Source organism: Rhinolophus hipposideros, assembly GCF_964194185.1.
Source record: "Rhinolophus hipposideros genome assembly, chromosome: 20".
In the NCBI taxonomy this organism is placed as follows: domain Eukaryota; kingdom Metazoa; phylum Chordata; class Mammalia; order Chiroptera; family Rhinolophidae; genus Rhinolophus; species Rhinolophus hipposideros.
Genome location: NC_138066.1, coordinates 40,039,046 through 40,065,576, shown reverse-complemented (window position 1 = coordinate 40,065,576; position 26,531 = coordinate 40,039,046). Strand labels below are relative to the sequence as shown.

Here is a 26,531-nt window from a genome sequence, read left to right as displayed (position 1 = left end):
CTTTTCCTCTTCATTCACAACCTGGCTAACATATTTGGTACAAGAAGCCTAGCTTTCTGCCTATGTCAGTTTTCGGCCTGCCTCACTAAGTTTCTGATTTACAGTGAGAGACCTCGGACTCTTCCCTTCACTTGAACACACTTACAGGCCATTGTAGGGTTATTAACTGGCATCATTTCAATATTGTTGTGTCTTAGGGGAAGGGAGACCCGAGAAGAAAGAGAAAGAGAAACAGCCCTGGTACAACAGTCAGAACCCATACAGCCTTTATCGATCAAGTTCTCATGGTTAGTGGTGCCCCAAAACAATTATCATAGTAACGTTAAAGATCCCTGATCACAGATCACCATAACAGATATAAAATAATTAAAAAGTTTGAAATATTCTGAGAATTACCAAAATGAGACACAGAGACATGAAGTGAGAAATGCTGTTTTGGAAAAACTGCGCTGAAAGTCCTTCTCTAGACCATGTTGCCACAACCTTCAATTTGTGAAAAATGCAGTATCTGTGAAGTGCAATAAAACAAGGCGTGCCTGTATACGTATTGCAATGTTCTCCGTCTTGGATTAGGTGGTGGGTTCACAAATATCCGTCATATTATAATGACTACTTATTTGTAAAATAAAAGAAGACCGTGCAGGGAACCAGACAGTTGTGCGCTGTTATGAAGACCGCTGCTATGAAAAACTTGGATTTTTAAACAATATAATTTGGGTTCCTTAGATTGTCTACTAAATACAAAGAGGGAAAGCACCTAATTAGTTTAATAGGGAAATCTGGTAAACGCTGCCTGAACCAAGTGATCAAAATGATCGTCACCATCCTCAAAAAAATTAAAAGCAGAACTACCAGACGAACCACCAATTCCACTTCTGGGTAACTGTCGGAAGAAAATAAAAACACTAATTGGAAAAGATATATACAGCCGTATGTTCATGGCAGCATTACTTACAATAGTTGAGGAGGAAGCGAACTAAGTGCCCAACAATAGATGAAAGAAGAAAGATTTCCCCCCAGTCTGCATTGTGTCTAAGATTCACCCATGCAGATCCACGTAGCTGAGGTTCAGTAGTTCACGGCTGCATTATATGTCATTGTGTCTACACTCTGTAATTTATTTATCCATATTTCTTGTGACGTGCATTTTTGTTTTTGCTTTGGCTATTATAAACAGTGCTTCCAAGCTCTCTCCAAACCACGAATGCTCCTCAGATCTTTCAGAAACGAGGCTAAGCATTTATGGGGTTATACCAGAAAATCCTTTCCTCAGGGGCCAAGACTGACAGCAAGGCTGTTTCCTGTTGAATTCCTACTCCACCAGGCTGGTTTGACTCAAGGCTGTTCTCTCTGCGGTCAGGCAGGTTCCCAACCCCACGACTGAGATTTCAGAGCAGTCTATTGTTGCCATCTTTCTTTTAATGAACTTGAAAAATGGTACCTAAAATGAAATCAGTGAACCTTTTACTCTATTTATGTTGCTCTACATTTTGGGGGGTTGCTTGTATCAAAATACAAGCGTTGGGAAGGCCTGGTTTTTTTCACCAGTGTCCTCAGCACTAAATCCCGTGCCTAGCACATTCTCAATGCTCAGGAAAACAAAAACAAAACTGAAAACAAAACAGTTAACTAAATGAGTATCAGTGACCAGGCATGCATCTTCCCTTCATTGTTACCGGTGTGTGCACATTATTTTGTGCGATTGTCTTACGGTCATGAGAACTTCCTTCTTAGACATAGTTCCACATACTGATATTAGCTGTCTATTTGTTATTTAGAACTATATAAATTGTCATGTTAAGATATCTTAGTCTGCTTAGCCATACTCTGATGGTCGGGTACTTAGACAGTTTCCAATTTGTTCTGCTACTACAAATAGCACTTCTATAAACACTTCTTTCTCTTTGGGATTAACGCCTTATAAATTTCCAAAAGTGCAATCATGAGGTCAAAGGATACGAAGTCTTACATATCTAGTTTCTTACATATTGTCTGAAAGACTGAATCCTGAAAGACTGAACCAATTTATAGTGCCCCAGCACTATAAACTGGCTTCCTCAGAACTCGGCTAAGATCAGGTTTTCTGTTTTTACTAGTTCAATTATGTATTTTAAGAGAGTTAGTTTCTTTAACTTCTAGTGATCTTTGCACTTTCTACATGACAACTTGCCATCTGAATTTCCTTAAGTGTGATCACCTACAAATTGAAATTAAATTGTACATTAGAATCTAGCTGTTCAATAACATTTAAAAGTAAAGATTCCTTTTCCCATGAGTGTGTTTTTTCTGGTGTGTCTCACATTAAGTTCTTAAATAGTTTAAGTCCACTAGAATTTATTTCAGTCCATTGGACTTTTTTCTGTTTACTTTAATTCAGTGCCATATGTTTTCCATGACTGTGACATCATCTAAAACTCTGGAAGGATAACTCTCTCCTCACTGCCTTTCTCCTACAAAGAAAAAATTCTCATCACAAGAAAAAAAGATTTTGTAACAATGTGAGGTGACGAATGTTAACTAAACGGCATTGTGGCAATCATTTCACAATATATACATATTATCAAATCATTATACTACTCCTTAAACTAATACAATGTTACTTGTCACTTAAGTCTCAATATAAGAGGGGGCGGCTCTTTGAAACATTTATCTGCTCTTTTTGTTTTGTTTTGTTTCAGTATTTGTTAAATGCCACTGTGTTCAGGGCACTGTGCTGCAACCCACACAGGGATAAAAGGGCCCTGACCCAGGGGTGCTTACAGCCCGGGGAAGGGAGAAAGCGGCTTCATCAGGTGGATGACAAAGAGATGAAACGCAAGAGGAGCTCTGGAAAGGTTTCCTCCAGCTGAGGGCAACTCAGGTATGAGCTGGGACGCAGGCAGACCTGTGGAACCAGGTGCTCCTGGTGGAGAGAAAAGCATGTGCAGAGGCTTTCCTGGGCAGACCTTGGGGCATCTGTGGCTGATGGCAAGTAGCTCAGTTTGACTTGTGCAAGGGGCTAAAGAGAAAAGCTAGAACCTGACTACGGAAGGCTTCAAATTCTCGATTCAGAAACTTCAGACTTTGTTCTGTTGACACTTAAAGCTATCCTTCAGGATCACAAATGTGGCAGCAGCGCTGGCTGAGGATGAAGGGGAAGACAGGAGGCGCAGACACAGATGTAAACTGCATCACAAAGGCCAGAGGAAGAGAGAATTTTCCAAAAAGTGCCCAAAGGGAAGCACTTTTTTCTTTTTTCAAAGACAGTACATCCTTATAAGGAACACCGAGCACCATTAAGAATGTGGCAGCTCTATGACCTATCATGGAAAGATCTCCAAGAATATAAAAGAATAAAAATCATTTCTATTATACAGTATAAAATGCGGTCCTATTCGTCTGCGTGCATATGCATAAAAACGGAAGGTTACCACGGACAGTGGTTACTGTTCGGGTGTGGGTTGAGGGCAGAGGGGACTTCAAATTTTGTATTTTACTTCTAGTAAGTGGTCTGTTTTCTGCTGAGCACACATTATTAAAACTGAGGCTATCAATAGCACCCATACACTACAAAGTGAGGCCTGAGTAGAGTCACTGAATTTGGTAATTTAGAGCCTAATCACTATGACGATTGGGAAGCTAAGATGACCAGAGGTCAGGAAGTGGAAGTAATATGACCAACTGCCCCAGTTTGCCTGGGACTGTCTGGTTTTTCACATCCAAAGTTCAGAGTCCAGGAAAGTCTGCACTTCCTAAGTGAAGGTTAGTTGGAGAAGCGAAGAGAGAGGGTGGTAAGTTAAGGGTAAGGACAATTGAGTATAGGTCGTTTTGTTTTGTTTTTACATGATTTAAATTTACTTCACAGAAAAGATGGTTACTTTTACGTACTTACAGTAGTTAGCCAAGTGTCACCAAGTGGTAGAGTTCAGACCTGCTTTGATTTTTTTTAAAAAATGTGGCTGTGGTTAGGGCTTTGTATGTCGAGGACTGTGCTTTTTCATATTTATGTAGGTCCTTTGACATTCAGGTTTTCTCTTCCTAATAATAAAAATAGCAATTATTTAATACTACTTCCTATGAAATGACTGTATCCAGAATTGTACCAGGCATGTATCTCAACCACATATTATCTCATTTTTGTGTATTTCTTACACTAATCCTACAAAAGGATATTATTTTATTTTTTCCATTTTACAAATGAAGAAGCTTGAGCCCTTGCCCAGGTCACACAGCTGGCGAATGGCATTAATTACTCCTGTTCTGATTTACATTTCCAGAGGACTGAGAGGAGATGGGAACATTCCTGGCCACGCCCATTCCTGCCTCAGTCTACACTGGGGCCCAGTGAACCTATCGCCTCCCCTTCCAAACACTTGCTCAGGATGTTGGGAAAGGCTGGGAAACTGGCTTCTCGTTTCTCCCTCAAGGAGCTCCAAGCCAACCATAGAAGCTTCTCCATGTCCTCCTCGAGGTAATCCTGGAGAAAGAGACAGATGTGTGATATCGAGGTGCTCGTCTCCCCACAGTCCAGATGAGCCCAAGAGGCAGTGATCAGGACCCCCTGGTGTCCATCTCAGATCCTGAGTCTTGAAGGAAAGGGCAGAAGCAGCCAGGGAACAAGAAGGGTAGAGCATCAGGCAGAGGGAACGGTGTGCGTACAAAGGCATGGAGGTGGGGAGGCAATGAAGGTTCTGGGAGGATGGAGCAGAGCATGCGAAGGAGAACAGGGGGAAGGCATGGGGGCTGGGTCACCTGGGAAGAAGCTGAGGCTTCATAGCGTCTTCCAGCAGCACAACTAGAGCTTTGGGGGCAGAATGTCCAGAGGAACTGAAGTGGGAGAAGGGGCAGGGCTGAGGTGAGGCAGAGACCAAGAGCCCAGCCAGGCAATGGGAGGGATCTGCACAGTCAGGGGCTCAGCAGAGGGGACAGAGCTCTGAAGAAGAGGAAGGGGAGGAACTTAACCCCTGAAGTTCCACATGGGGCCATGTATGAAGTTTGGGAGAGTGGCCAACCTATCCTGTCCCCAAAGGGGCTGAAGCTGGCTGATGCTGGCAGGTCTCCGGGGCCACAGAAGCCACCATGAGGCCTTCATCCAGTCTGCCTGTTTACTAACACAGCCCTTAGCTGAGGAGTCCGGGGAAGTGCAACACCCAGGGTGAGTTCCAAGTGCTGGGTCACCACTCCGATGGCCCACCCCACCCAGATTTATAGGATTCAGTCATGGGAAAGTGCTCCTCCCCATCTCATGAAGGACTAAACAAGGAGAAACACTTCCTGTCAGCAATGCCCAGGCCCTCCAAGTGCAGGGACGCCCTTGGAGGTACAGGGGGAGGTGGCCTCCAAAGAAGGGGCCACCATCATCCTTGCTCTGGGCCCTGCACAGGCTCAGGAAACAGCCACTGCCCGACTGAATGAAGGATCCTATACATCCCCTGACCTCAGGGACGCTGGGATGCCAGGCTGGCTCACTCGTTCATGCATGCCTCTTTGGGGCAGCACTTCAGATATCCTGAGGACAACTAGTGGGGCTCTGTGCCTGCCACTTGGGCCCACTGGACTGGGGGAGAGACAAGCACCCAGACAGCGGGAGTGTAACAGAGGACTGCCCACTCTACCCTCTTCCTGGAGTTCCTCTCAGGAGGACACAGCAAGATGTTCCAGAGGGCTTGGAACTATGGGGAAAAACCCATCAAGAAGAATGTTCCAGCCTTTCCTAACACACCCATGCAGGCCGAATTTTACGGAGACATAGTGTGGCCTGGGACTGAAGTGTTCAAGCTCAAAAGCCACCCCTGGGCTTGAATCCCGCTTTTACCACTTCCAGTGGTGTGGTCTTGAGCAAAGGACTTACCATCTCTAATCTGTGTGTAAAACGGGTGAGAACACCCTCCGAGAGCGGTGAGAGGTGTCAGAGCGGCGCCTGTAGGCAACTGGCACAGCGCCCCGCACATGTTTTATAATGGTAGGCACGGCTGCTATCCCTTCCTCCCTCCTCAGGGTGCAATGGGGCTCCTATTTAATGCTTAAATTAGTGGTGAATCCAAATGAATACCCTTCTGAGAATTTCACGGTACTTCTGAATTCATCCCATCCTCCCAAATCATCGTACCATGCAGGCCTCAAAAGCAAGATTTCTCTAGTGTGAACAGGTGAGGACCAAGACCTGGGCTTTGTCCTTCCCAGCCTACACCCTCACCTTGCGCAGGTGAACCTGGCGGGAGGGCCAGATCCCAGTACCAACCATAGCTCAGCTGGACACACCCCCCACCCCCCCACCCCGGCCCTGGCAGCTCACAGAATGTGAGCGGGTTAGAACAAGGAAGATTGACTATTGGGGGGGGGGGGGTGAGGCTGGTAAGAAAGCTCTGAACTCCTTGACTCACCAGAGCTGGGCCAGAAGTGCAGGTGATTTTTCTGGCGGATTCTGGCAGTAGCAGCAAGTACCTGATACGCCTCCCTGTCCTTTGGACGGCAGAGTCTGTTTCCACAGGAAGGGTTCCCAAGTGTTCTCACACCTTGACTGCATCCCTGGGGCTCCTCGCAACGCTCTTTCCAACCCACACCTCATTCCTTTCCTCAGAAACCCACAGGCGTTCTCCAGGGTTCCCCATCACGAACTGGCAAGTCACCCTCCCATTTTGACCTCTCAGGTACCAGGCCAGCTTCCTCTTTCTCTCAAATTATTCCTCAACCCACTCAGGAACTCTCCATGCCAACCCAACCAACATCCTCATAATCCCCATAACAACCCAGCCCACCTTGCCGGTCTTGCCCTCTCTGTTCCCCTCCCTACCTCTGCAAAGCCTGGTCCCACCCAGCCTCCCTCCAGAGAGCCTTGGTGACTCTTTGCCCCAGTTTCTCCTGTCTCCAGCCTCCAGACATTAAATATCCACGGCCCCAGACTTTCATTTACTAGTTGCATGACCCAAAGCAAATGATCAAACCTCTCTTAACCTCTTTTCTTATCTTCAAAATGGGCCCAACATTTTGCGTTCCTTGGGTTAATCAGAAATAAGAAATTGCACATAAAGCATTTAACATGGCTCTTGGCCACGAGCAGGCCCCCCCACCAATGGAATCCTGCCTCCCCAGCCTCTTAAGTGTTTCATGTTTCAAGCTTCTCCCCCCCCCCACTAAGGATGCATCTTAACTCTTCTGTACCTTCCCTCCTCCTCAAGTATTTGGCTCAGCATTGAACAGTGAATGTTACAAAAATGCAGTCAATACTGCAATTAACAAAGAGGTCTTCTGGCCACAAACTTTGTAGGGCACCCCATGGAGGTGGAGAAAAACATCGCCTCTGCCATCCCCACACCACAAGGACACCGCTGCCCCCAAGGGGCGCTGCGGTGCCGCACGGTTTCATCCCACAGGGCTCCCTACTGGTGGTCAGGAAGCCACCTACACGCACCCGTGTCCTAAGGGTAAGTTTCATTCCAGCAGCGCTGGCCTGCCAAGCTGAAACCTACCTCCCACAAGCATTTCCTGGGGCCATTCGGCTCCTGCTGCTGGTAAGTTCTTCCCAGTGACTACCTAATTCACCAGGTATAGGGGTGGCCGAGCATTCTGGGCAGAGGGAACAGAGATGTGCTGGACAGGACCTTCAACAATCCCGCCCTCCTCTTCCTCAACTGCTACCATGGAGACCAGGCCACCCCACCCCACATCTAAGCTTCTTCAGGGGTGATCGAAGCAATGCCACTGGGAAGTGGGGCTACCAGTGTGCAGGGATACAGCCTGAGGGAGGGCAGGGGGCACCAGGGGGTAACAGGGAGGCAGAGAGGGCCCTCCAGGCATCCTCCCTGACAGGGCCTCTCACCAGGGACTTCCAGCTCCACTGTCAAAAGCTGGGGGGGTGGGGGGAAGGGGGGGTGGCCGAGTCAGCACTCTGGCCTTGACTGTCCCTGGGCCTGGCTTTCAAGTGTGCTCTGGGGCTCTGGAATGGGGGTCCTCCTCCACCCCACCCTGCCTGTCTTCCCAGTTCCTTCACAGAGGGGCAGGACAGAGACATGCAGGGGCAGCCTGTGTGCTTTGTCCTGCAGTGGGTGGGGAGTTACTGTCTGGTTTGTGTTGGTCCACACTCAATTCCAGGTGGGCCTGGAATTCAGCAGGGAGGGCTCTGCTTGGGATGAATATGGGTCACACTGGCCTCCACCTCTCAATGGGGGCAGATATGTGTTTTGGTGGCTTAAGTCACGCCTGGTGGGCGGGCCAACCCAGCAAGCACTGGCTGTGGCAGGAGGCCCTACACCCTCCGGGAGGCTGTCTGGACTTTGCACAAAATTGCAAACACTGCACTGACTGTCGCCTCTCACTCACCCCATCCCCACATTAAACATAAAGCAAGACGGAGGCTGGGGCTGTAAAGACCACACTCCTTGGCAATTCCAGCTTTGGTTCCTGCAAGCCCTCCAGGAAGTGGCTCTTTCCCTTTAACTCACAGATTCTTGGTGAGGGGTCCCTCTGTCCCCACACTTCACTGTTACTCTTTAGAAAGAGCAGCAGAGAGAGAAGGTACAGCTTAAGGGGTTTTTTTGTTTTGTTTTGTTTTCTGTTGGTTGGGTTTTTGCATCTTTAGCAGCTCTTTGGCAGCCCAAGATCTGTCCACTCTGGAGGGATGCCAGTTTGGTCAGAGCCGCCCACATAAAACACACACACACACACACACACACACACACACACACACACACACACGCTGCCCAGCCTGTTGCTGCATCCTGACGGCACAGTGAGCATGCCGCATGCCACAAGCCGTCCTTGAAGACCAAACGTGGAAAAGAAAATATAAAAACCCGGAGATGCCAGGAAGGGCACACAAGCCGCGGCGAATAATTCGAAAACAATCCCAACGCATCAGTCCTGGGGAGAAGCAAGGAGATCCACCGGCCTGGAGTCTCCTGGAAGGAGCCTCCTGTTGCCCCGGGCGCGCCCGGCAGGTCCCTGGCGCCGGGTGGTCCGGGAGGGGGCGCAGGGGTCCTCCCGGAGCCCGCCCTCTTCCTCCGAGCGGCTCGAGACCCCTGGGCTCCCCTCCCCCGCCTCCCGCCACATCTGGTTCCACTCAGGTCCTCCCACACCTCCAGGCGCGCTCCTCCCCCTCTCCTCCCCCGCTTTCAGAAAAGAGGGGATGATTTTTAAAAACCCAGTCACACACACGCACACGCACAAGCACACACCCTTCGGGGGGGAAAAAAAGAGGGAAAAGTCGAGAGAGAGGCCCGTTCCCCGGCGCTCCCCTCGCCCGGCCCCCGAAGTTGGCCAAGTTGGCAGCGCCTTACCAGGGAGGGCGGCGGCGGCGTCCCCCGGGCGGCCGAAGCGCAGACCCCCGAGGAGCAGGACGTAGCGCAGCAGGTGACCAAGCCAGGGCGCGGGGACCGGCCTGCGGGGCCCCATGCCCGCGTCGCGCCGCGCGGGAGACGCTGGGACCGAGGGCGCGCGGGTGCGGTGCGGGGTGGCAGCCCGGCGCTGGGCTGTGATGACCGCCCGCGAGGGGCTTGCCTCTTCCTCCGGGCGGGACGAAGTGATGCCTCCCGGGGAGAGGAGGGGAGGAGGAGGGAAGGAGGCAGGCCGGGCGGAGGGAGGGCGGAGGGAGGAGCGCAGAACCCGGGAGGAGGGTGTGAGGGGCAGAGGGGATGGGAAGTGGGCAGCGTGGAAGGGATGGGGGAGGAGGCGCAGGCGGGCGCCGGGCTGGGCTGGAGACAGAGCTCGGAGGGGGCGAGGGCGGGGAGGCGGAGCAGGGTTCGCGGGGTCGACAGGGACCCCGGCGTGCGGCTTGCTCTCGTTTCCCGTTTCCCTCTCACCCCGCCTCGCCTTCCCTCTCTTCTCGGCTCGGGCCCGGAGCCCCAGACGCTGCGTCACAACTCCCCGGCTGGCGCGGGCGGGGAAGCAACTGCAAAACTTTCCGCAAACTTCGCGGCGTGGCGGGACGTGGGCTGCGAGGCCGGGCCGATCGGGGCGGGGGCGCGCGGTTGACCCAAGCAACCACACCCGGGCAGCTGGCGCCCCCTCTGTCCCGCCTCTTTGTGGACGTCTCTAGCAGCCGAGCAGCCGCTACCTTCTCGCCTGGGAGGACCCCTCCCTGGGTCTGGTGGGGAGGGGGCGGAGCCGAGAGCTCGGCCACCGGGACGAAGATGGGGGGGGGGGGGAGGCAGGGCCCCTGTGCCATGTGCGGAGCGCAAACATTTGCAGGTCTCGTTTTAGCATTTGCGTGACCCCTGTGTCAGCGTCCCTGGCCCAGAGGGGTGTAGTGCTTTTGCTAGTTGGGGCTGTATCCAAAAAACTAAGGAAAATCTGTCCACTGGATGTCCCAGAAGACGGACATCATCACTCTCAGCAGCAACCCGGCGGCTGGATGGTCGCAAAGAACCAAAAGAAAATCTCATAAAACAGAAGACAATCGAGTTAGTCCGTCTTATGCAACAACTCACGGCAGCAGCGCAGAGCACGGACCGGAGTCAGCATGGTGGCGTCCAGCCCCACCTCTACTTCTGATTCCCTGAGCTTTCTTGGAAAAGTCGCCTGGGACCTGGGGGCTCAGAGCCAGACTGAGACATTTTAGAGACCCTAAATGCTGAGAAGATTCACATTCTCCCACCACGAGTAATCAAATAAAAACACTATGAAACTGTAATATAAATTTTATTGTTTCCTGTGCTGTCCACCTCGGTGCTATTTTTGGAAATAACACACTCATTTTTTTCCTCCCCTTTGTACTCTTCTTGCCTTGGGTAAATCTTTCCCCATCTCTGCAACGAGGGTTAGGGGTTAGAGATGCTTGCTTAGCTCTGTCCTTGTCTGCTGGGCTGAAATTCTTGGCAAGCATCAGCCCAAAGGCTGTCCAGCCCCCGAGTGACCCCTCACTGAAATCCCCTCTAGTCCCTTGGAAAGATTCCCACTGTCTCCATTTGTCCTAAAAAATGGTTAGCAACCAGGCCCAAGAATCCCCCGACACCCCACGGCTAGCGTGGACACGTCTGACAGAACCATGGCCCTTCTGGTGACTGCTGCTCCAAACATTGCCCTCTGGGACACACCTTCTTGGGGTGGCATGTTCTGGGACCCCACCGCTCTGCGGTCTCTGACCACGCTTCCTCAAAGGTCACCTTCTTGGCCCCCTTTCTCACAGTCCTGTTATCTACAAGGGGTTTGAGGATTTGCCAGCCTCAGCTAAGCTGCTCACTCTCTTTTTCCCTGTCTCGAGCAGCCAAAACACAGGATGTGTCTTCTCAAAGTCAACTCACAGGCTTCCATCCGCTCACTTATCTCTGGATGTGCTGATCAGTTCTCACCAAAGGGACCCCTTTCCTCTGAAGGAGACCTCAGGCAGGGCTCCCAAGGAGTCCTCCAGGTTCTGGAACGGGTGGATGGGCCTTCCCTACCAGTCTGAGTAGGCTTTGGCATTCCTCCCACCAGCAGGGCAGAAGCCAACTACCTGGCATCACCAGTGAATGTCGTGGGGCCAGCAAGTCCACCACTTGCCGGACACACAGACGCTGATTTCTTCATTCACCCATTTAACAACCACTGATCGCTCCTCTGTGCTAGTTGCTGGGGAAACAAAATGAGCAAACCAGGTCTCAGAAGAGTTTTGTTTAGTAGGGAAAGTAGACACAATTTTGCCCTATTCCAGGCAGAGAAACTGCCATTCAAGGGCTGAGGAGGACGAATGTACATTGTGCTAGCAGGGATTGATGGATGTTTGCTCCTCTGAGGCCCTGATCTAGTCTCTGCCTAGGGTGAGATTTCCTGCTCAGCATGCCAGGGCTACACATTGTATTCTGCTGATTGTCCGGGCCCTTATCTGTGGCCACCATTTGTCTTAGATCTTGGGCTCACTGGGCTGAGAGCTGGGCCATGTCTGGGCCATTCTCCCTGTGAAGAATCCAGCCCAGTCCCCCACTGCTTAAAGATTACGTGCAGGAGCAGTGGTCACAGCCTGTAGGTGTGTTGGGTGTTGGGAGGGCTGGGGCTTTCAGAGGGACCCCCCACCCGACCTAGACGCGCATCTGCTTCCAAAGAAGGGCCAGTGTCCTCTGTACCCACAGCCTCCTCACCACTCCTGTTAGAGCTCCGTTGAACAGCCGTTTATTAGTATCACTATGTGCCAGGCACAAGGCTAGATGCTGGGGACTTAGTGACTGGACGGCCTGGTCCAGGGAATTTTTGCCAAGATCGGATTTGCTATGGTGAAAGCGATACCGAGAAGTACCTCTCCTTCACACACTGACCGTTAGCCAGCCCAGGCACTGCCCATCTGCCGACTGCGAAAAAACCCAGTTTAGTGGAAGGTGCAGACTTTGGAGTCAGAGATCCCACTTGGAATCCTGGCTCTCCCACTTACCAGCTTTGCAATGTTCAGTGAATTCCTCAAGCTTTCTCTTGCATTCACAATTCCTATTTGTAAATGAGACAGTGATGTAGGTGATGTTGGATCTGCTGGCAGTTTCTGAGTGTGGGCCGGGATCGTGTCTCGTGAAGCCGAAGAATGGAAACACGGACCAGGGAGAGGCAAAAAGTTTTAAAAAGAGGATAGTTTATTAGAGGCAGGAGAGGAGGTTGCCGCTCTGAAGAGGGATGGGGGTGGTCCAGTGACTGAGGCCAAAGCTCCTACTTTTCTACCTTCCCTATGCCTGTTTGGGGAAGGGGAGCTGTTTGGAGACGGGAACTGTGTGAAGAAGGGAACTGGCGCCTTTTAATGAAATTCGTCTACCAGGTTTGTTCTGCTTGCCCACCCTAAAAGAATTAGCAAAATAACCTACTCTTATCTATCAGATCTGCTCCATTTGTCAGGCCAAAAGGAATTTTATTTTATGATTAATCTCAGGGCCTTGTTACATTATGTCCTGGAGCGAAGGAGTGATTTCAAAACCTGGAGTTTTAGGATATGGCTGCCTTTTGTTTATTCCACCAGGGACCTTCCTGTCTACCTAGGGACATGCTAGCTATCCTGTATCAGCAGCAGTGGAGAATTAAACGTGATGTGTAAAGGGATGGCATGGCCCCTGGAGAAAGCTGTTCAGGAATGTCAGGCTGCCCATCTTCCTTTGCCATTTGGACATCAGAGTGTCTTCCCTTGCCCCCCATCCTTCACCCTGCCTGCCTCTCCAGCCCACCCTCCACCCCACTGTCCAGTGAGCTGCTCAGACCACACTGGTGTTTTCCTTTGCCTGAGCGAACAACACAGCCTGCCCTCCTGTCTGAACCTCTCCAGGTCTCACTGTATACAGAAGCGGTATGCTGCAGTGTAACTGAATCCAGGTAGAAGCTTCTCAGTGCTCACTTTGGCTGGTGAATGAACACATGTCTGTAAATAGCCCAGCATAGGACAGTGGGATGAGTCCAGGCCTGGAGGCTGGAGTTGAGTTGGAATTCCAGTTGGGCCATTCACTAGCCACATGTCCCCAAGCGAGTCACTTCCCTTCTGAGTCTCCCGAGCCGTTTCCCGTACCAGTGTGGTGTTATTACTTACTGTGCTTAGGGTTCCTCTCACATTAGTCTCCTCTTCCCTGGCTCTGGGCTTGGCAGCCTCTCTGGCAGGAGGGTGCCCCGGGGAGCAGAGCAAGGCCTGTGGACACCCCTGGCAGTGCAAGCCTACAACGAAAGCTTAGGACAGGAGAAAACAAGACAGGAAGAATGCAATCTGGTGGCCTCGTACTCTAGCAGTCAGTTCTTACCTGAGGCAACTAAAGGAGGGAGTGTGAACTCCAAGGGGCCTCTAAGATTACCCCCACCCTCACCCTTTCCAAGCTCAGGGCTGGCTGGGCAGATCCCACCCTCTCTCCACTCTGGGCTCCTGCAGCTCAAATCCTCCGCTCTCCTCTTCCCTGTGAGTCCATGTGCCTCCCCCCACCCCCGCCCCCATCCTCCTGAAGCACTGAGGATCCCAGAGAGACTGGGCTAAAGAGGGAAGGAAGAAGGCAAGCTTGGGGTTCAGACAGACCCAAGTTTCAAAGTTTGGCTCCACCTCTTCCAGGTTGTATGGCACTGGGACAGCCAGTTAACCTAAAGGAACTAGTTCTCCCATCCACATTATTAGGGAATTTTATGTCTGGTCTGCCTTCTGCTGACTGCTCTGCCACAAATATTACCTCAGAAAAATTCTGCCCATTTTCCCTAGGTAGTTCTTCTCCCTTTTGTTACAGAACATCTAGAAGCCGCCCCCCCCCACCAGCCCCTGGAGGGCTGCTGAGTTTGTATCCACTCACTTTCAATCCAGGACCTGTATTAGAAGGCTTCCTTTAAAGTCTTTTCTTTCCCAAGGAGTAGGAGAAAATGACCTCAGGACCCCTTCCGGGAAGCAGCAAGTGCTGACTTCCGCCCCATGGGTCTTGGAGTTTGGACAAGGGCTCCCGGTTGGAGTCACACAGTATCATCTGCCACTGTCAGCAAGGACAGCCCTAGAGTAAGCTCAGAGCCACGGGGGCTCAGGACAGCCCAGGCTGCAGCAGGATCCTCGCTGCCTCCTGTCTCCACTCGGAGGTTTTAGCAAGCTGGCCGCCACGGGCTCGGAGATAGGCTGAGGTTGGCCTGATGCTCAGCAAAAGAGGAGACAGCAGAGCCGAGCTGAAGAACCAGTTGCAGTTGGGTGGAATGTAGTTCCCAGAACCTTCTAGTGCCCCACCCAACATGTGCGGAGCTTGGGGAGAGGGGTGTCCCATGGCCCTGTCTGCTGGATAGGGCCGCCCCCAACCTGGAGTTGCAGTTCGGAGCCTGTCCTTGCACTGAGGACGGGGCTGAGCCAGGAGTCAAGGCCTCCTCTGGTCCACAGCTCTGGCTGGGCTGGCACTTTTGCCTCTCCCTCAGATGTCATCTGAGGCTGCTTCCTGGTCCCTGACTGTCTCCTCAATTCAGGAAGGGCAGGCAGGATGAGGTTTTCTCTAGTCTCAGTACTTGATCAGTCTTGCCAGGAGCCTTCTGTGACTGTGGCCTGACGGCAGGACGGGCAGGAGGTAGCTGCTCAGAGGCAGAACCTCCCCTGACCCATCCTTCCCCATAAGCCCCTGCTGGAATGGAGCCCCTGACCAGAACAGGAGCCAGGGGCTGCATGCAGCTGGCGCCCCACCCCACCCCAGCTCCAAGAGGCTGGCCAGACCTCCCACAGCCCCCAGTGAGGCAGCAAGAAGTGGACTGGGGCACCAATGGGTGGTGACCAGCATTTTAAAAATGAAGTAAAACAAATATCAGAGTGCATTGTATGTGAGCTAAGTTCTATCCTACGAAATATGGGTTGGGTTGTGGTGTTTCTTCTTACCGTGGGTTGTCATGAAAAACACAGCTGTTGAAGACTTGGAACCAGCTATGCAGGCTTCCTGGCTGTCCCTGAGGAAAGCCTGTTTCTAGGTGACTGCCCCGACCTTCCCCTGTCCCACATCTAAAGTCCCTCACTACCGTCTGCCCGGCCCTACTTCTCCTTCTTGGCACCACACTTCAGCAGGCCAAACTACTTGTCCTTCCTTCAGTCGGGCCCTGGGCTTACCCCCTGGAGGGGCCAGGTCTCGCGGTGCCATATAACGGCACACGAGTGATAAGGCAGAAGTAAAGGAAAGGTGTACAAGGCGCTGTCAGAGCCGAGAGGCAGGCAAGCTGCAGGTGACACTTGAGCTCTTTTCAAAGATGGTCAGATGGCCAAGTCTTGGAGGTGTGAGAGCATGGAGAGGTCTTAGTGTGACAAATACTTCGTATGGGAAGAACACAGCAAGGGTAAGGGACCCTTTGCTGCAAACACTGTCCCTTCTCATTCTAGTTCATTCTGCCCATCTTTCAAAACCCAGCCCCCAAATCCCCAGGGGCCTCATCTCGCTTAGGGAATTTATCAGCTCCCAGCTTACATTTATTACATTCAGTTTCTAACCGATAACCTTCCTTAAAGCAACAGCCACATCTGATGTCCCTTTTTACCTCCCAAAGAATCTAGCCCAATGTAATATAAACAGAAGGCTTTCCATAGATGTGCTTTGAGTGGATGCATGAAGTTCATAGATGTGGTGACTGTAGCTATGAGCGCCTGGCCCAAGGTCACACAAGGTTAGAGTTGTGACCTGAACATAGTCCTGAGCCCATAGTCCTCACAGGGGCTCTCCTGTCATCTTGTTCTACCAGATTCTGACACTGGGCAGTTTTGTCCAGTGAATGTGGGCTGGGGAGCAGGGTTAGTGTCAAGGTTGTGGGTAGGATTCTGAGAATCTTGTAGATACAAAGGAGCAATGGCTCCTGGAATTGATTTGTAAGGAAAGACCTTCACTTTCATGTTTGTCGGTGGCGTGCCCTTCTCACAGGGCACAGGGCTCAGGCCAAGGCCGCACTGGAGACATCTCCCCAGGGGCCCCTGTGACAGGGAGGCAGTGTTAACTATACCTCTGCCTTTTACTTTACTTTTTCAGCTTCGGAAAACATCCTTACATCTCCCACCCCCTTCAAGCCTTATAGCAATCACGATGAAGTTAGGACACACGAACAGGAAGATACAGAGTTGTCCAGGGCTGGGGTGGGGGGACCTTTTAGCTTTCTCATCTGTAAAGCAAGACGACAAGATCAGGTGGCTTAGGGAACCTGAAGCAGGAATGTTCTGAGAAGCCATGCCCCCATTTCCCAGCTAAGTTCAGTTCTAGCCCAGGACTGCTGCCCAGGCCAGCTGGGTCGCCGGGTAGATTTCTAAGGGTTAGCCAGGAGGGAGGGGAGGGACACTGAGGGAAGCCTGGGGGAGTGAGCCCTAGATTAGGGCAAGATATGCCTCCAGCTGGGACCCCAAGTACAGCCTATACCCACATCAGTGTCTATACAAGGATGGCACTCAAGAGACTACACCTCACCCCATCCCCATTCCACCCGGCTTTACCTGCCAGGCACCAAAATCTCTCTGCGCCAAAAACAGGCACCAAATCTCTCTGCGCCCGTTTCCCCCTCTGTAAAATCAGTGAGATGTTTCTACCTTGCCTACACCTAGGCAATGAAGAGACGCAGCTGAGAATCTTCTCTGTGAAGCAGTCGCCTAGAGCCCCTGTCCTGGCAGATGCTGCCCTCTGCTCCCCCTCCCCAAGCTGCCTTCAGGGTGAAAAGGCTTGGGCAGCACAGGCCACCAAAGTTGCAGGCTGTGCTGGAGGCCCAAGGAGGCTGAGCTTACCAGTTCTCCAGGCCAGACCCATGGCCAGGGGTGGGTGGGGCCCAGTGCGCCAGCCAGTTGCTCTCTGACCCCTTTGCACCACGGGGTCTCCAGCCCAGTGCCTCACACATACACACACACACCCCTATGCTGACTCCAGCCTGTCTCGGGCCCCTGCTGAGCTCCCTGAGCACAATAGGGCCTTGTATTCCCTGCCCCCACCAGGTCCCAGACCTGCTCCCTGGCCTGTTTTCCCAGCCTCTGGCAGGTTCCCCCAACCCACCAACAGAGCTCAGCAGCAGCCAAAGTCCCTAAGTACTCCCTCCTTAGCCCTCCTCCTCTCCCTGCAACCTCTCTACACTCTCTCCTCCCTCACCCCTACCGAAGAGCTCCAGGCCAGCCCCAGGCTCTCTTCACCCCTCATCCAGACTGCCAGGCTGGATTCATAGCCTTCCAGTGAAAGAAAAATGTGATAAATAAATTCATGAGAAGGTACTGGTGAGTTGTTACATACTTTAAGAGAAGGCCAAAGGTAAGAAGCTTCTTGAGTATATTGTTAGGTACCAAGGCACTTGTATAAGGGATGTGTTGTAGGGACTCTCCTGGGACTCCCCATAAAAGAGCTTAGGTATGACATCAGTCCTAGGACAGCCCGGAGCTTACATTTTCAGCCCTAAGACAGAAAATAAAAGTCATCTCTCTTCTAGCTGGGTGAGTTTAGACATGGCCCAATAGCAACCCTCTCCAATTGTCCCTCCCTTGTTGCAGTGGCTGATAGGAAGGTCACCAGGACTTGTGACTGACCTTCAGTGTTCAAGCCACTTGGGAAACAGACAGCAGGGTGGGGTGGGGTGGGGTGGCGTGGGGCGGGGGTGGGGCTGAGAACGTGTGTTTCTAACTGGTTCCCAGGTGATGCTGCCGCTGCTGGCCTGGGGCCAGCCCGGCCTGTAAGATGCTCCTTCCAGACTAGGCCGGAAGCAGTCTTGGATCCAGGTAAGTGGAGACTGCTCACTTCATCAGATAGAGGTTGGCAATGAATCCCAAGCCAGAGGGGTAATAAGGCTCCCCAAAGGTCTGCATCACTTACCCAGGGCAAAGGGTCTCCTGACAGCCTGGCAAGGAGAAAGGCTCTGAACCTCAACCAGCAAACTTGGGGGTTCCAGGACCAGCAGTCTCACTTACTGGATCTTGTGATCTTTTTAAACCACATTTTTTGATTCCCTTCTTATGTGCCGGACACTCTACATACCTTATTTCTACTCTTTACTACAACCATGCAAGGAACAGAGGTGGGATTTGAACCAGACCTAATTTTAAAGCCCAGGCTCTTAACCACTAGGCGATTCTACCTTAAGAAGATAAGACAAACAGCTAATTTTAGGAAGAAGGACTCCCCATATTCCAACTAGTAGTTTGTGTACCATGTCTCTCCCCACTTACCCCAGGCAGATTTTAATTACAGACAAAAAGAGCTTGGGCAATTAGAATGATGATTAAGGGGAAAAAGATTCTCAGAAAGCAAAAAAAAAAAAAATCACCAACAAACTTTGCCTTCTTGGAAGCAAGGAGCTGGACTTGCAGCTTGCTTTGAGCTCTAGGATTCTAAGATAACTATGTTTAAAGAGAGCTACCTGCTAAAGAAATGCAGTGCTCCTTGACTGCTAAGCTGCTCAGCTGGAGGAAATCCTGTCCCTATAGAACTAGTAGGAAAGGGAGACAAACCCTTCTAAAGAAGAGAGCAGACATACAGGTTGGCCACAGAAGTGGGGTGCATATGGCTCTGAATGGAGTGTCTCCATTTACTGCTGCCCATCTCACAACGGAGATTTCAGAGTCCAATTCCTTCCCCTCCGACCCCCATATTCCATCCCTTCCTGGGGCCCAGAGACTTCATCCCTGGTTGTGAGCTGATGGCTGGGCCTTCCCTGTCCTGTTCATTACTGTATTCCCACCCACAGGCATAGTTGTTGGTACAAGAGAGGTACAAAAGGTGTTGCATGAATCAACACTTTCTCATTAAGCCTGCGACGTCCACTTGGACTCACCCAGCTGCCAGGACTCCCCTATCTACACCCTAGATGGTAAGGGCTCTGTTTGAAGCTGTAGAACTAGAGCAAAATCAAGAGGCTGGGAAATTCACTTCTTGAAACTTATTTTAATATCATCCCCACCCCCCAAATTGGGACAGGCCAAAACAGTCTGGCTGGATTTAATTACAAATTAATACACATTTTTAAATCATTGTTTAAAGTAAATCAACATTGTGGCAATAAGGGATTATTCTTGGAAAAAGCGAAACCCATATTAACAAAATATGTTGTAGAAGAACCCCACTAGTGATTTCACTGGCTATTTAAAAGTCTAGTAAAGGTCACCACCAGGCATGTTCTCCAGGGCTGGTCCATGCAGTGCAGAGGCCTTGCCAGACAGCTGAGCCCAGTCAGCTCCAACTTGGCCCTAGACCCAAAAGAAGCAAGGAGCGGGGGCACCCCTTCTTCAGGACAAGGGTGGAAGAGGTAAATCAACAAAGTCCTGCAGCTTCACTTAGGCCACGGGATAAAAGGAGGCAGGAAGCTTTAGAGGGAAGGCTTAAAGATGCAGCATTTAACTGTTAAAAAAATTTCAAAATAATTTTACTAGACTATTTATTGAAAGAGAGGGAGGGAAAATAAGGAACAGAACTTAATATTTTGAGTAAGTTTAAACACGGTCTCAACTTCATCCATCTCTCTTCATGTGCTGACACCATCCTTTCGGCATTGTGCTCAATTGACCTTTGAGACCCCATGGGTACCCCGTGCTTAGCAGCTTGGTTAAAAAAAAAAAATAGCTGCTGCACATACATACACATATATCATGTGTGCACATATATATTGCAATAAAATAGCTTTACAAAGCTCAGGGGCACCAAGAGTCTGGGGCTAACTTCCTTCCATTCAGAGTTCCAGAAGATAGTACCGACCCACAAACTTCTCTTCGATTTGGAACACACTATTCTCCCCTAAGATCGCCTGATAAAGGGGAGGGGCAGATTCACAAAACAAACAAAGGTCCTAGCAAATGTGTCACCAGTGGCATTGTGTCACATGTAAAAGAAACATCTCTACCCTTCCTTCCTGACTTCCCTTCCCCTGCCCAGGAAACTCGCAGGCCCGAATGCTGCATCTTTAAATATTTCTGGCGGAGCCCTCTTGCCACATATGTCAGTAACATTCCAAGCTGGCTACCACATGTGCAGGCTCTGGCCTCCTCTCTCTACTGCCGAGTGCTCTGCTGTTTCAAGGCCATGGCGGGGCCACGCAGCTCCCATTTCAGCTTCATCTTCAGTTGATCGTACATCTTAGAAACAGCCAAATTTTTTTAAAAAATTATTTCCAAAAAATGTTCATATTTGAAATACCTATTTCCCTTGAGATTATTTTTTAACTCCACTTAGTGAATCTATAAAGTGAGTGAGACAAAGTGCGTGTGCACATGCACACACAGACGCACACACCAGCACACACCCACAACACGTAGAGGCCTGGAGGTTGGTTCCTGCCAAAAGACCTAACAGAGGAAAGCTTATGTGCTGATCGAGTTTTAATATCATGGTTAACAGAAATGAACACCGCTGAGCAAGCACACAGAGCCGGTGGGCAGGCACCCCTGACTCTGGAGCCGGGGCTCCCCAGCCTGTTTTCTGCCTGCCTTTGCAGCAGTTTCCATAGTTACTACATTCAGAGAATTCAAGAGGACTGCATGGACAGATGAACCTTTATTTAAAAAAATAGCACTTCAAATAAATTAAAAGGGACAACCGTCAAGTGTTCAAATTGTGAAGAAATAGTTGAAAACCTAGAGAGACCCAAGCTGCAGTCTTCTAAGCTCATTCTTTGTCCAATGGCAAAACCCCGCACACCTCAGGATTCCCACTCCACATTTTCCCTACGGAGACAAGGGAAGCAACGGCAAACGGGAGACCAGACGGAGGAGAAAGCTGCATTTGACTGGAATGAACACCGCCCCGTACTTGCTAATACAGGTTTCACCTTATGACCAAATGTATTCTTTCAAAAATAAAAAAGGGGGGGAGGGAGGGAAGCTGCATGTTTTTAAAAATTGAAATTATTTAGGGATAAAACACTAACTCTAGTGCCTTTAACGGGCAATAGCAACTTTTTTCCTCTGAAGTCAAATACCATCCCCAGCCGAGCCTTTGTGCTACAAGCTTTTCAGGAGATGTTACCTAAACTTTATTAAAAGAAAAGAACAAGTTTAAATATAGACACTGGACTAGCCCAGTCTGTATTTTCAAGTCCACATTCTTCATCTGAAACACTGCATCAGGGACCCCCCTGAGTCTGCATGTTTTCAAGTTCACAGTACATGGAACCAGTTTTTCTTTTGAATTTTTTCCTCACTCAGAGCAGCCACATGCAGTGGCCGTTGACGCCGGAACCTCGGGCGGGGCCTTTTCCTACGAGGCCTGGCCAGAGCTGCCCAAGGCTTCTCCTCAATGAGAATCGATGCTGTCATGCTCTATGGATGGGAAAAAAGCAAGAAAATAAAAGCACCTGGTACAGGTTTCATGAGATCCATTCGGATTCGCTATGTTCCAAACCCGCTGCTGAATGCCATTTGTCCACTTTGTGTGCACTGAACAGTTTGTGGCCTAGGAGTGGGTCTCAATTCGAAGAACTGTTATTGGATGCCCCAGAGGTTGACGCAATAGCAGCTCCAGCAGGGCTACTTGTGGAGACCGACTTTCGGATGTGAGGCAGCAAGTAGGGGTCACAGGCCAGCTGCTGGACATCGATGCGGTCCTCCTTTCGGTAGGCCAAGCATCGTCGAATAAACGCCTGAAAGGAAAGTTTCTTGAAGAAGCCTGAAGCAGACAATCCTGGCGCCCCAAGAGGGAACCCTGAGGCTCTACAGCAGCTGCCAGGGTCCTTCCCAGAAAGCACCAGGCAGACCTGGAGAAGACCAGGAAAGGAGACGCGCTGGCAGCAGGACCTCTCTGTGGTCACTGATTCCTTCCCAGACAGGGGCGGCTGAGCTACTCCTGAGGGGGAATGGGGCATGGCTTCTGAATAGCTCTGCCCCCAAAGCACAAAGAGCAATGCAAAGAATCTCTTTTTGCCTTGGCTGGTTTGCATGGGCACAGTCTTAACTTCATGGTCCTTCACGGTCCAAACCATGGCCTCATCTGAGCTTCCCAAGGAAGAGGGAATTGTAAGGACAGACTACCATCACATGCAGGTGAGGAGACCGGCACTGACTAACACCAGTGTGTCACAGGTTGGTAAATGCTTTCCCTGTGTATCTCACTCGTCCCTGAAAGAACATTAAGCAAATGAGCAGGCACATACCTAAGCAGTAAAGGAAAACCTGAAAAGCACTTGTCTCCCCAAGACTATCGCAGACCTGAAGACCTACTGTGAGTGGGGTTTGATTCGGAATCCTAATTTACTACCAACATGGAGGTTTCCTTCATGCTGCGTATGAAGGGCTATGTAGTCGCAGTTTCTACAACTCTTATCATAAAGGCCCTTAAACAGATGGTCTTTTGTGCCAGACAGTTCTATTTTATCAAAGCCTTGTAAAATAATTATTTTAAATAAATGAATCCATTTTAATCATCTAAAACATCACTGCCACTCAAAGTCCACACTTTACACGAGGGTGACAGTGACACCTCCATGGAGCCTCACTGATTGTAACAAATGTGCCACGTTGCCGTGGAGTGTTAACAGTGGGGAAGGCTGTGTGTGCATGGGGGTGGGGAGTATGTGGAAATGCTATACTTTCCACTCAATTTTGGTGTGAATTTAAAGCTACTCTGAAAAGTAGCCTATTTTACAAAAATCTAAAACATGAAATACTTTTCTATGTTCTTCTGTGTTTTTTATTAACAAAACACAAAAGCATAAAACCAATCCTGGTTTTTCAAAATAAAAGATACCTACAGGGAGTTGCTTGATTAAGGCATTTGGAAGATAAAAACAAATTCACAGAAATGAACACATTGATCTTTAGCCTTTAAAAACAAACCTTTCTTAGTGAGATACCTAGAACTAGAGTTAAACAGGTTTCCTTGGCTTGGATATCAGTCAAATCAACTCCTTTTACCTTGAATTTCTCTCCACACAGCTGCCAATACAGGTTTTTGAACCAGCAATGAGATCACACAGCTGCCCGATTCAAACCATCAACTGCTTCTCATCCCAGTTCAGTCTGTCCTACCCCCCTCCCCTCTGCTCTGTCCGCTCTGTGGACATGCTAAGCTCCCACTCACGTCTGAGCTTTACTTACGTCTCTCAGCTCAGAATATTCTTCTCCCAACGTATGCATGGCCTCCACCTGCACATCATTCAAGAGTGCTCCAAACCTGACTTCATCACTGAGGCCTTCCCTGACCGTGCCACCAGAAAAGGGGTTCCGACCACTCCACCCCCTTATTCTGTTATTTACTTCATAACATCTATCACCATCTGAACTGTACCCATTTTTCGTTACTGTTTGTCTCATCCAGTGGAATATAAAGTCCTTAAAGTCAGGGACCTTGTCTGTATAGTTCATTGTTACATACTCAAGAGTTCCTCCTTCTCCACTCTCTGGAACAGTGTCTACTGCTTAATAGGCACTCAATAAATATTTGTTGTGGGAGGAGATGGGGAGAACAGGGTAAGGGCTGGAGAAATACACATTTAGAAGGAGGAGGAAGTTTTTAATGACTCCTGATTTTTGTACTGAATAAACCATCCACTACTACCCAGAGAAGTAACACAAAAACCAAAGCAGTCGTTTGTGCTGGCCAATGGATCAGAACTTACCTTTGCTTCAGGTGTTACTACTGGCTTTGGCGGAAACTGCACTTCAGTAGCTTTAAGAATAGTATTTTCTTGCAGAATGTCTTGCTGGGACTGGTTATGACCAAAAGGCTATCATATAAAAACAAAACAAACAAAGACTAACTAAGAACACAATTCAAAACCTCAGGGAAGAAAAGGAGAAGACATGTCTCAATGAGAACTGCTAGAAGGAACTTCGGAGATGATCTCCTCTAATTCTCTCATTTTGTAGATAAAGAGTGGAAAGGCTCAGAGCTTAAGTAACTTGGTGACAGTCCAACATCTAGCTTAAGGCTGGGCCGAGAGCAGAAGCAGCACCTGCTCTAACATACCCCTGCTGAGCTTTGCTCACAGCAAAGAAAAGGACATTTAGAGCAGGAACCTCTTCTGCCCTTAGTGGCACCTGTGGGCTTAAGCAACACATATAGGTGCCACTGGCAGACCCAAAACACACATAAAAAGAGATGGAAAAGTAAGAGTAAAAGGAGTAAGGACAGAGTGGGAGAAAACTAGAGCTGGGGCTACTTGGTAGCTTCATCTGGGCCCCAAATGGCCATTTTCTAATAAACTCTTAAAAAATAAGTCCAGGCCTAATGTCATCTCTTCAGTGTTTCTATTGAGAGATCACAAACAATTCTTTCTAGACAAGTTCTGCCACTTCAGCAGCACTTCCACATTATCAGAAAGCATGACAATAATTAACTCCTACTTGTTCTGAATCATTCCCCATATGAGAGAGGTAAGCTACAGAAGAAACAAAGGAGGGGCAGCCGGATGGCTCAGTTGGTTAAAGCGCGGGCTCTGAACAACAGGGCTGCCAGTTCGATTCCCACATGGGCCAGTGAGCTGCGCCCTCCACAACTAGATTGAAGGACAGCGACTTGGAGCTGATGGGCCCTGGAGAGACACACTGTTCCCCAATATTCCCCAATAAAAAATTTAAAAAACAAAAAATTAGTTAAAAAAAAAAAGAATCAAAGGAAACAAGGGGAAGTGAAAGAGGAAGCTGAAATCTGAATTAACAGGTCGGCCGGGGGATTGTGATCAAAATATTAAGCGTCCAGTGGAGTTGCAGAACTCCCAAATAGCTTATACTCACAGCCTAATGGGGAGCACTGAAACTTACAAACACACTGACAGCAGAAATATGTATATAAATGCACAGCTGGACCCTAATACATACATTTATAAGGTATTATACTCACAAGGAAAAAAATGTGAAAATTCATTAGGTATAGTTTACTACCTACGTTATTACTTGTTCTAATGATGTATCACCTTGATCAGAGGTAATAGACAATGAATACAGCCCAGTGTAGAAATATAAAGCATGCTTTTACTACTACTGTGTTTCCCCGAAAATAAGACCTAGCTGGACCATCAGCTCAAATGCATCTTTTGGAGCAAAAATTAATGTAAGACCCAGTATTATATTATATAAAACCTGGTCTTATATTATGTTAGATAAGAACTGGTCTTATATTATAGTAAAATAAGACGAGGTCTTATATTAATTTTTGCTCCAAAAGATGCATTAGAGCTGATGGTCTGGCTAGGTCTTATTTTCGGGGAAACACGGTAAAAGTTTTAACTAATGGGGTGATTGGGAATAAAGAATACTACAGATGTTTCAAGTTTGGGGACCCTTAATAATGGCTCTTGGGAAGATTGTACACTTTAATAAGCTATTTCATATAATTCTCCATAACATATTATTAGAATCAAAACATATCCTGGATCTAATTGAGAACAGCAAAAAATGTATGTTTTCCACAACCCAGCAGAATTCATTAGGTGCTCTAGGGTTGAAAATTTCTGCTTATACACAAAGCTTTTTACTAAGTCTATATTTCTTCACACCATAACTTTCAAGATTCCATTGTGTATAACCCGATGATTAGACCCCAGAGTCCACCCCATGCCACTGAGTACATGTGCCACCCAAGGTGGCAAGTCAAGACACTGCATGCGACCTTCTCCCTTACCTTCCTTCCATAAAGACACTGGTAGAAGATCACACCCACTGACCAGACGTCAACTTTATTTGAGATCTTTGGTGGTTCTTTCCCAACCACAAAACACTCTGGTGGTAAATACCTGGGACAAAACGGAAATAAAAATCCTTAGAAAAATGACCGTATAAGCCCAAGACATGAACAAAAAGGCAAAGAAGACAACCTTGTTGGAAATAAAAATATATGGATTTTTAACAGCTGCAAAAACAACTTAGACCTAGTTGGAGAAAGCCAATGAAAAGACACTAACTTAAGGACACAGCAATGTCCTGTGAAGCCTTAAAATACATTTCTCAGTTCACCGAGAGAGGGGAATATTTTCCCTAGTTCCTATATCACCCACCCCAGACTCCTTTCCTTGGGTTGTGCCTAACGTGTCATTCAGCAAGTTAAAAAAAAAAAAAAATCAAAAAGGTGTGGGGGGAGGGGAGCAAAAAAAATGTGCATTCCCTTTTATGACAGCTGCGTGAACAAATATTAAAATATAACCAGAGGTGACGTGGTTTTCCTTTCATGTTGGCTGAAGAAGATATCTGTGGAACAAATAACTATTTTTAAAGTCCCAATGATTTCAGGACCCAGTAGAAAACTGGGGGGATTGGTGGTTCT

At 49.1% G+C, this 26,531-nt stretch overlaps 2 protein-coding genes across 8 annotated transcripts in view; both read right to left on the bottom strand.

The window, feature by feature from the left end:
- The window catches only part of MRC2 (mannose receptor C-type 2), a 50,932-nt gene extending 41,430 nt beyond the window's left edge, over positions 1-9,502 (bottom strand). For both annotated transcript variants that reach the window (XM_081027308.1, XM_081027309.1), the window contains exon 1: positions 9,255-9,502. In XM_081027308.1, coding sequence (XP_080883434.1) covers positions 9,255-9,369 — 115 coding nt within the window. In that variant the 5' untranslated portion in view covers positions 9,370-9,502. The remainder of the gene's footprint in view (positions 1-9,254) is intronic.
- Positions 9,503-19,211: 9,709 nt separating this feature from the next.
- TLK2 (tousled like kinase 2) overlaps positions 19,212-26,531 on the bottom strand; it is a 102,028-nt gene continuing 94,708 nt past the window's right edge. For all 6 annotated transcript variants that reach the window (XM_081029579.1, XM_081029581.1, XM_081029584.1 and 3 more), the window contains 3 exons: positions 25,893-26,004; positions 23,890-23,997; positions 19,212-21,915 (listed from right to left, as the gene is read on the bottom strand). In XM_081029579.1, coding sequence (XP_080885705.1) covers positions 21,742-21,915; positions 23,890-23,997; positions 25,893-26,004 — 394 coding nt within the window. In that variant the 3' untranslated portion in view covers positions 19,212-21,741. The remainder of the gene's footprint in view (positions 21,916-23,889; positions 23,998-25,892; positions 26,005-26,531) is intronic.